The following is a 10934-nucleotide window of genomic DNA, read 5'->3' as shown; positions in this document are numbered from 1 at the left end:
CAGTATTTTGTGGTTACAGGTTTTAGGTCGTTATGTCCTCTCTCAGGTTTCTCTCTGGTATAATAATATATATCATGCGCAGAGGGGTGGAGCAAATCGTCCTCGTCGTGGGTTATATCATGGTCAATATTTCAGATTTCAGTCGCGATTCGAGCACGGGATCGATAGTAGGATTAGTAGGCTCGCGTGAGGTGTAAAACAGAAATTATGAATGATAAAAATAGGCGTGGCGGCAACGCGACCGCTCCACTGAAAGCCCTGCAAGGTTCTAGTCGAGGACGTTACGAACGTCAGAAATTGGAAGAGCGTCAGTAAGTTTTCTTTCTCTCACGTCGAAAACACGCGGGTTACGGTATCCTCGCGACGGGACCGTCGCCAATTGGATCTTGTTGATGGCGAAGACCCTTGGGGAAAGCATGAAATGCGAATGAACAACATCAGGAGAAGCACGTAAGTTTGTCATTTATTTTACACAATTCTCGAAATTATCATATGATTATTGAGTAATTGTTGATTATTGAAATTATTGGGAACTTTCATCTTTTAGGATTAGCCCGCTAGCGCAGAAGATAAAGGCTCCTCAACACCTGTTGAGACTCAAGGACGAGGAGGATGGAAGTGACAACGAATTGGACGATCGTTTCCGACTACCTAGTTTGCCACGGCAGAACGCGTTGAAGGACGATGACATCCTGTCCAATGGCAACAGCGCGGCAACATCTGTTTCATGGTCGCAGGAGGTGGAGAGCGTGGCAACTCAGAAATTAGAGGAGCAATGGACGACCGTGGAGAGGACTTTTTACGAGGAGGACAATCAGTTGCTTAAAGAATCTATTTTGGACGAGTGCACGCAGTGGAGAACACAGATACCATACCTGAGAATAGTTGGCAAGAACTCGACTTGTGACAGCAACAGTTCGCAACGTGACATTGGCTTCAGCGATAAGAAGACAAAGAAGAGACTTGATAATTCACGGAATGATGACCTATTCTTAGAACGCAATCTTTCAATGAAGGTAAAAAAAGAGTTTCTTTTGTATGCCGTAATTTACATATACTATACTAATCTTTATATACTTATATAAAAAAAATACTTACGAATATATTATTTATAGGAAGAAGAGGATTCTGCGCAATACAAATTGAATAGAGCAAAATTTGAAGATGTTCTCGATATGATGACGGAATATGTAATCTCAGAGCTGTTTTCTAACGAGAATGCTGAAACAGATTCTTTGCGCGATGATCTGACTGACACCCTAAGAATAGCTCCTGCTCCTGTTCACAGTAATAGAAATTCGTCAAGAAACTCAAAAGTGAATTGGACAGAAGAAGCAATTTCACCTAATTATATTGAAAACAAATCTATAAGTATAAGAAATCGATTGCTGGATACAGAAAGTTCCCTTCAGACAATAAAGAACGATGCGAATCTTCAAGGAATCCAGAAGTAAGATTAAAAGAAAGTAAAATATCGAACACAGCCGCGCTCTTTGTTGTTCAATAATGTGTACTTGATTTCTAGGAAATCGAGAAAGTCAATCTCTGCAAATAAACTAAGAGACTTTGAAGATACGGAAGATGACGCTTTGAAGTCCAAGGAGCGGCTGTGCACGCCACATATAGGCAGAAATAAGCTTGGCACTATTTTTAATGAGAGAATTGTTGTAAGTCCCGTGCCTTTTACAGTGTCTACACGAGAAAGCTTTTCTACTGTAAAGACTATCCCGATTAAATTTATGAACGTGGATTTGGAAATCTCTTCCGGCCAAGGTATTTAACACTAAGTTATTTCATTATCAATTAATTAATTTTAACGCAAGTAAAAATCGTTAATATTTTAGGATCAGCTCGGAACATTGGCTTTCAAAGTTCTGCGAAAAAGTCGGGTGCTTTCTTGAGGAATCCGAATATTCATTCTGCCTGGCAAACTTCTGTCTCTCCTACTGTTTGGCCGAAAAACATCCGACTTGCTCCCATAGACACTTCAAGACTCCCTAATAGCAAAAATAGGTGCGTTGGTCGCAGTTTAAACATTTCTTTGAATAATTCTCGGAAAGTTTAAGAACGAAGAATAATTCAAATTGTAAATTTCAGATCATTGGCACCATCGCCTGCTGTTCAGCACTGCAGCAGAAAATCCTTGAGTCCGATTTCTTGTCCCATAATACCAAAATCCGCCAACATAACTCGCGATTGTAGCATCAATTTTTTGGAGATTCAAGGGAAGCACATCGTTCCCAGCTGGGACTGCAGTCCCAAAGTGGCCAAGAGTAAGAAGAAGATAGCCCGAGCAAAGGAAAGACTTTGAGAAGAAGGTTAACGCGATAAAGTCAGAAGCGCTTTAAATACTTGTGAATACGAAAAATATATTTTTCAAAAATGTCAGCCACGTGTATCCTGCATGTAATTGCGAAGAAGCGTAGGAGTACAAAATGCTTTACTGCGTTCGGTTTCGCAGCGAAATAATGGCTGAAAACGGTGAAACGCTTTAAGCTGAATATATATATATATATATATATATATATATATATATATATATATATATATATACACACACACTATATGTTTATTGTGCGCGTTAGAAGGTCTGTTCGCGTTGCTTGCATTTTTTATAAGAATCTTTTTCAGAATTTTTGCTTTTTCTTCTTTCAACGCCTGAATATACATTTTGTTTTAAATACAAAGATTTTGAGATATTAAGCAATGCGAACAAACTTAATGTAAAATATTCACAAAAGATGATCGTCGCACGCATATACGCGACGGCATTTTATTTTAAATACCGTTATTCCGTAGATAATACTATTTCTACCTCACCTCGTGTCCGTGTTATTCAAGTATTCTACACGCTTATCGCGAGTGGATATATTTTTGTATACCGCACAATTATAAAAATTTATTGTATGTGAATAAATATATATAGTAACTTTATTGTTGGACAAATATTATATCGCCTTCTTATCCCGCATTACTCTAATCCTGAAATCCGATTCCATCTAAAGAAATCCGATAATTTAAGAGTGAAATATAATAGTGTTCTACATATACATATTACGTCATAGATATAAAATAAGATCGTAACTTTTTGCTCGTTATGTTATGTGACATTAAGATTAAAAATATACAAGAGAATATATGTGTGTATATAGAGACAATAAAATAGCAAAGGTTACATCTGGTAAATGCGTGAACCTTGTTCTTGTAATAACACCTCCGGGTACACGTGGCACGGAGTCGCAGGAAATTCGAACAGAGGCGGCATTTGCGCAAGTTCGGCGATTTCCTTCTTCGGTGGCCGTGACGCGTTTAGTTTCGCGCGAGCTTGCAACAGTGGAGGATGCTTTAACGACCAGTGAAAAGTTTTGGTATGTCGAGAGAAAATTCAAAATAACGCGACCCGATCGTGACAAAGAAAAGAACAAAAAGGCAAAGAAAATTTTACAGAGAGTTTGACGCAGGTTTTTTTGATCCGAGTATAACTGCCGCAGAATTTATTTACAAGCGAATTTATATCATTGAATTAAGAGAAAAAGTAATCATTCACTGATTAGATAAATTTTTAAACAAAATTTTTTATGAGATAATTTGTTTTTAATATGAGAAATGTCGCAATATACGTTTTTTCGGGGGATTATCCTTTAAATTCGTTGGAATGAAATTATTTTAAAAGATGAGAGAACATTTTGAGTCGATCTCAATAAAGAGTGGATTAATTTCAATCTTTAAGGATGAGATTTTACTCTTCAAAGTGAGATTTATTTTAAAAGTTATAGAGAGTATAACATGTATAATAAACTTGAAGAGATAACCATTTAAATTTTTATAAAGACATTTTTAGAAAAATATCTTTCAAGTAATTTTACGAGTGATATAATCCTGTAGGATTTTTGTTAAAAGGCATATAAACGTGCGGATCTATTGGACGTCCCATGATAACGCAGACAAAGGATCTCGTAAAGGATCCCATCGGCGATATGTTTACTTACGAAAGATCGAGCGACGTGCATCATCTGTCGACTATAACAAGAATTGTAGGGGTGTGCACTGCTATTGGTGAGTCTCAATAATTTTTATTCTTCCCTTGATTCTACAATTATTGTTATTATTGTTATTGATATTATTTATTATAATTTATTATTTTGATATTATTTTTCTGTCGAGAAAAGTGGACCTTCTATCGAATGTAGAAGGAGATTGAAATTCAGAAATTATTGATTTATCAATTATTGATTATCATTGATAATGACATTTATTATCTAATTTAAGAATCTAATAATTAATGGCTGCGAGTTAGTAGCACGATATCACAAATTATGTATAACGGAATCGATATCAATTCGATGTCGAAATCGTCAAGTCAACGTCGATTCAACTCGTTTCAACAATATTGTAGCAACATTGCAACGTTTCAGCGATAAAAATTAACATTTAAAAAGTTGTAGCAATGTTGCCGCAATCTTCTGTTCTGTACGAATAAAGAAGGAACTTTTGCTTAGTTTGAATAAAAATTTCATCTCGACAAAAAGGTAACGGCAGTGGCGGCGTAATGAAAACGTTCCTCTCTGCTGCTTCGAACGAGAATGGGGATCATGGGGATGGTGCACGGACACTGCTTTTCATTACTGCTTAGAGATGGTAGAAAGGCCCTGTACCTGTCGGCGAGGCTATTTACACCTGCTTAATATTAATGGATCGTTATAGCACAGCCAAAGACAGTAGCTCGGAACTCCGAGTTCTTTCGAGGTCCGCACGATGAAGGGGGTCTCGCGTTTAAATAGCCGCACATTATCGGACTTCTGTGAAAATTCCAGGACGCGTTCCTTATTTTCCAGACAATTTGAATTCTTATGAGAGAGGAATTCAAGCTGTTTGCAAGCCGGCGAGACAACGATATACAAAATGATAATGCAACATAAATAAACAAAGAATGATATAATTTTATATTTAAACAAAAATATTAAAGAAAAGATGGAATAGATGAAAATTGTGAGCATCCATATTTTATTATTTCTTGTGTAATTTTTGTTTTTTTTTTGTTGTATTTGAGTTAAGTATATCGTAAACAATAATTAATCTAAGTTTGATATGAAATACATTTGAAATAATTATTAAAATAGTTTGCAATGGAAAAACATTATTTAAATGACATTATGTGTTTATCTGAACGTGATGGTAAAATGAATTATATATATTTTTACAGAATTTGATTTTTTCAGGTTTATTTGAATTTTCCACAAAATCCAAATAGCTTAAATTCAAAGTGAATATTTCAATGTATAGAGATATTATTCGATTCCAAAGTTTCTTTTCAAGAACATATTTTCCTAGCAATACTTTTGCGTTGAACCTGTCCTCATGAATGTTTATCGCAAGCAGTACGAGCATCTCTTTTTGCTTCATATCTCTTCAGAAATTTCTTAAAATTATTTTAAAGTAATAACCACAAAGATTTTGGACAAAATGTGTTAAAGTTTTTTTGTATGTTATATCGTCAAGTTTAATATGGTTCGACATTTTTTTAATAAATAATAAGTTTATGTTCTAAATTAATTCTTAAAATATTACTTATTTTTTTATAACTATATTTTCACTAGAATATAATTAAATATGTCAATGTTTTTATATTATATTAGGCCACCTAACAAATCTTGGGCCCCGCAATATTTACTTAATGTTCAAGCGAATAATATAGAAAACAATGTTTCTCGTTAAATTTCTACTCTAAAAAGATAAAAATTAAATTCAAATTCAAATTAATTTACATTGGTAGATTAACTATGAAATAGGCATAAGAACAAGTGAAAATTTGTTTACACGAAGTGTTAATTATAATAGAATTTTAAGTGAAGCCCACGTAACTATAGAGCAGCGACCTTTTTGTTCCATGTGTATATACGAATAAAATAACATTTCTTAACAATAGTTCTATTCAACAATGTCTATTTAACAATGTCTATATATATATAATGTGCTAGAAATAATCAACGATAAAGATACCTATTTCAATGAACTCCCAACGCTTAAAAACGCTTCATCAGATTCGACTGCCAATAACACGTATTCCCTTCGTTTTCCGACTATTTTGTCCCCGGCGCGACAAACAATGACGAAAAATACTCTCGGCGGATCCGATGGTCCATTATCTCCAAATGAATGGTGGAGGTTTTTGGACGGCGACGCGCCGTGTTATCGGAACGCTTGATGTCGCGACGCTGCTGACTCATCATCTATCGCGAGCCATCGGAAACGACGTGGGGATTAATTGCCCGCGGCAATCGCGCTTTGGTCGGGTCTCTTAATTGATAACATTTAATGTGTCCACCCCTCCGAGAGAGCAATTAGCGCGCGCGTTTGATCGAGCCAACGAATAAACGGCGGTTCGCGTTTGAGAGCGTTTGGGATCTAGACCTCGAATTTGGCCATTGACGTTTAATTACGTGCGGTTCCTTTGGTGCCAAATGGTCGTGGAAGATTATGAACCGCCGAAATCACCAAACGTGTATAGCATCCGAAGGAACACATGAATGTCAACAAAAAATCAAAATGATTTATATAACTTTAATTCTCAAAACGTCGATAAACAGTCAAATTTTGAAACCAAAAATCATCATATTGACTTTTTCATAACGTCAAAATAAAGTTAATTTGACTTTTTCCTGACCGTTGGTCTGTTCTTTGAGATGGGATTCTTTTTTCGGATTTGGTTGATTTTTGAATGACGAACGGATGTCACAATTTTTCCTCTTTACAATCTCTTTATGACTATGTTTTCAGCATGAACGTCGTATATTATACAGTATAACACATCCACACGCACACACATATACATTTGTCTCTCTCATTTTAACGATTTATCCTGCTGTCCATTCGGCACCTCGTTGAAGGGCTCACTCGGACGGTTTTAATTGGTTCGCGCGAGTGTAAAGCAAAATATTTTACGTTCACGGGTGGTGTAAATGGGCCACGGGACTCGTATTTGCGGGGAAATTGCTCGCGATTTAACGAAATGTTTGTCGCGGAAGAAAATGAATGCGTTGCTTCGCGAATCGCATGTTTTTTCATGTTGTTTAATAATGTTGCGTGCGACGCTTGTTTTGTGATAATTTTATCGCGCGCCTGTTTCAAAATTCGTTAGCAACGCTCGTATAGTGTCAGCATGCTTGCACCTGCATACACATGTATAAATTTATACACAATCGCTCGGTATTTATTAGAGGATATTTTTTTACCGGTTATCACAGTCGCAAACCGCACGCGCGAAGATCAAACCTTCCTGTTTTTGTTTCGTGCTATTTTACTTTTTTCAAAGGTGGTATTTTTGATAAAGGCGCGTAAGGAATGGACAATGCGACGACAATTGCAGTGTGCATTTCGCGGCCGCGAGCGACGTAGAACCGAGCTGACAGCTTGGTACGAACCGGCCGTTATTTATACTGTTGGTTCACCAAAAAGGTACCCGCATTCGCGATATCCGACTTTTTCGCTTAATCCGGAAAAGAACACAACGAGAAGGAAAAAGAGAGAGAAGAAAAGATAAATAAAGAATTTCGCTGCTCTGATAACGACACGTTCACGTGAATTGACGCGTGAATCTTTCACGGGGTTATTACTTCTCCTTTTTTTTTTTTTTTCTTCATCTCGCCAGTGCTGTTACAGAATCAAGGGAGAAACTCCTCTGCAGTCGAGAAATCTATGATTGAAAAGCACGTGGGGACTCGAGATAGAATTCTTCGTGCTCCCGTTCCTCTTCTTCAGTATACTTTTATATAATATTCCCGTGGATAGAATCTTCTCAGATTACGTTAACGGATAAGCTCGCGCGACTCCGGTCGAAATTTACAGAATTCCCGCCGGCCGAATGGCGATCGCTGCAGTGCGAGCGTCGCGAAGATATAAATATAACCAGGCTATTTACGTGCGGTTGAATATCGGCATTTCGTTATCTTGGTCCAGGCGACGGTGCGGAAAAGCCACGGTCGACGATCGCGTTTTTCCAAACAGTCGCGACCACCCCGCGCCGGTGGCTGATGCGCGCTTGCGACCGGAAAACAAGCCCCGCGGGCCAGCCACCCTTTCATCTCTCACCCGCTTGCGCTTGCACCCTTTGGACATGCTGTCGATAAAACGCCGTTGATTTACGTCGAGGCCTTATCGCGGAATTCCATGGGCGGCGGCCGGTGAGAGATGAGTGAAAACTCAAGTAAAACAACAAAGGTCATCATGATATCGAAATGAATTCAAAATGACCGTTGAAAGTAATTTTTCAATCATTCACGATTTAATTTATCGTGACTTGTTCTGTTTGGGAATACATCGCTTGGTGTCTCTCGAAATAGATGCATGAGCACGTGAAAATCACAATCGTGAAATCGGTTTGTTCTATATATATATACGTATAAAATTTCTAATCAAAAACTGATCTCTAAGTTGTGATAAGATTAGAGATTGAGATTGGATTGCAATTTAACCAATCAAAGCAAAGTTCACTAAACTCGAGATTGATTTTCTTTCTTCTGATTGGTTAAATTCCAATCTCCAATCTCAATCAATTTCTAGTTTGATCACGGCTTAAAAGCTTGTCGTTTTAACAAAATCCTACATTCTAAAAAAATATACAATTCTTATCGTATTGGTGTGTTAATATTAATATCAACATATATTATACAATGTGGATTTAACAGCATGGATTTATACTATAATATATTGATAATCACCCTCTGGTGATCTTACGTTATATAGACACTGCATAGTATTAAATTTACACAAATATTTTTTAGAAAATGTACGAGTGAGAATAATTACATATTATTATCTCGTTCTGACTAATTATCCTAATGATTAGAAAATATCGAACCAATTAATTCTCTTTAAATTCTTTGGAATAGAATCTCACTCCGAAAAGTGACTTGAAAATTCTGTCACTTTGGCGCAGAATTTTCACTTTTTAAAGTAAGATTTTACTCTTTAAAGTGAGATTCCACTCCAAAGAATTTAAAGAGTATGGATCTCTGATTAAAGAGTCTTTATAGTCCGTTCAGGAATTCCGGAAGCAATCTTGCTTCTTTGACACTTCGGCCAGAACCTTTTTAAATCGTATTAGAATGGCGATATTATTATCTGCCTACGAATTTATAAAAGTTCTCTTGGTTGGTATCGTATCGCGAAAACCTGAATATGAGAGCAGGCACGACAAGCTTCAGATAATCGAATATTCCAGAAAAGTCGTCGTCACCTTCTCGTAAAGTCGTATTCGTCATCTCCTGAAGAGGAACTCCGGAAATGCGGATGACATGTCACATACTCGACGTTATCGCGTCGCGAGTCGTCTCGCGAAATGATACCATCGCCGTCATCATCGGAGATTTCGAGCGAGCTGCGATTTCTGGAAAGGGAAAAGAGCGACAAACGAGGTAATACGCTCCGCGGGCGACCCGAGGGGCTCGAACTTTCGATTGCTCGTAACTCGTCGTAACGAGGACAAACCGGAGATATTTTGTTACGCGAGTAATCTGAGAACGCGAACTTCCCGTCGCGCATCCAAATAGCGTTCGCTGCAGTGAGAGCAATGCAGCTCCAAGGCTCCAAGCTTCGCGTCCAAGACTTCTTTAGACCGTGTCATCTTAAAGAGAAAAGAGTTTTACGAGCTGTTTCTTTCGAAAGAAATCGAGATTACGGTGGTCCGAAGGGAATCTACGATCGCACGACTCCCACGTGTAGAGTTTCAGGATTAATGATGCGATGGATACAGAGTTCATTGAGGGGTCTACCGGAGGGAGAGAGGAACGTCCTTTTTTAAAAATATTATAGAAAATGTTATGTAATATTTTTAATATTTCTGAAATGCTTAATCATAATTTTGATATTCCAAAAATATTTTTTTATTTAAGAAATTCTTAAATATATCTAAAAAATGTAGACACCATTATATATATTTTTTTTGTGTTAATACAATTTTAAATAAAACATTTTATAAATTATACACACATTAAATAATACTTTTTTTAAATATATGATAATAATTTAATATTCTATTTTTTTTTATATTTAAAGTTAATTTTTATTTGATAAAAAAGTTTTTTGTTGCACCTGATTTTCTTTGATAAATCAAACTTTTTTACAGTACTTTTTAAAATTGTGCAGCACAAGCAAGTAGCGCTGAGACATCAGTTATCCCATGGTACATGGTGAGGGTTAAAAAAAGTTTTCGTTTGCGATTCGCAAATAACTCCTTTTTGACAAATTTCTGAAACCACCAATGATAGAGAACAGTAACAGAGACCCAAAGTAACTGGAGCAAGGGTTACCGCAACTTGACGGTCGTTGTTAGACGAGTTCTCCGCACGATCTCGCATTCGTGTACTTTAATTAGTTTCCGGGAGTCTGCGGGCATCGTCGAAATCGCTACCGCAGCATATCCTCTAAAATTATAAACTGCAATCGGATTAACCCTAGTCTCTGAACGTCTCTCTTGGTTCGTTTACAACGCAAACATCGCGCGTTGGACGCGGGTCCCGCTTTCCCATTTATAATCTCGCTATGCTCTGACAGCATCCTTCAAACTCGATGAACTGCAGAATTGTTGGGAAACGAGTTAATATCGCTACGCATATTTATCGATGCAATTATATGCTATTTGACAAGTATCATATATATATTTTGGTTGAATCACACACACACATATTTATCGTCTCGTAAATTAGAAGTTTATTATAGGGGATATAAATGTAAATGAAGCAAATTAAATAAATGCTGATAAATCGAATATAAATTACTACAAAAATTTATCCGACTTCATTGTTAAATACATTTAATTTTAATTCGATTTGGATGCTAATCGTGAGTAGGTAGGAATAGTCAATATAGATTTCAGAATATTAAATTATGCTTCTCTCTCTCTCTCTCTCTCTCTCTCTCTCTCTCTCTCTCTCTCT

At 36.8% G+C, this 10934-nt stretch overlaps 2 protein-coding genes across 2 annotated transcripts in view; both read left to right on the top strand.

Annotated features, from left to right (window-relative positions):
• The first annotated feature begins 134 nt into the window (after positions 1-134).
• On the top strand, positions 135-2653 carry LOC108779601 (uncharacterized). The gene is made up of 6 exons (XM_018547047.1): positions 135-450; positions 548-1016; positions 1116-1450; positions 1526-1773; positions 1845-2013; positions 2098-2653. Exons 1-6 carry the CDS (start codon positions 422-424, stop codon positions 2309-2311), a joined length of 1464 nt encoding a protein of 487 aa, XP_018402549.1. The 5' UTR covers positions 135-421; the 3' UTR covers positions 2312-2653.
• Positions 2654-3328: 675 nt separating this feature from the next.
• The window catches only part of LOC108779602 (uncharacterized), a 26690-nt gene continuing 19084 nt past the window's right edge, over positions 3329-10934 (top strand). The window contains exons 1-2 of the mRNA XM_018547048.1: positions 3329-3368; positions 3901-4056. Of these exons, the coding sequence (XP_018402550.1) occupies positions 3933-4056 (124 nt within the window). The 5' untranslated portion in view covers positions 3329-3368; positions 3901-3932. The remainder of the gene's footprint in view (positions 3369-3900; positions 4057-10934) is intronic.

Source organism: Cyphomyrmex costatus, unplaced genomic scaffold, assembly GCF_001594065.2.
Source record: "Cyphomyrmex costatus isolate MS0001 unplaced genomic scaffold, Ccosl1.0 scaffold600, whole genome shotgun sequence".
NCBI classification, from domain to species: Eukaryota; Metazoa; Arthropoda; class Insecta; order Hymenoptera; family Formicidae; genus Cyphomyrmex; species Cyphomyrmex costatus.
Note: the sequence above shows the minus strand (reverse complement) of the source record. Positions and strands in the feature narration are given on the sequence as shown.

Bases quoted from the DNA above. Each gene is read 5' to 3' on its own strand.
- LOC108779601 (XM_018547047.1), top strand. From the start codon at position 422: ATGCGAATGAACAACATCAGGAGAAGCAC. The intron at 451-547 runs GTAAGTTTGTCA...TTCATCTTTTAG, and splicing joins AACAACATCAGGAGAAGCAC to GATTAGCCCGCTAGCGCAGA. The intron at 1,017-1,115 runs GTAAAAAAAGAG...TATTATTTATAG, and splicing joins AACGCAATCTTTCAATGAAG to GAAGAAGAGGATTCTGCGCA.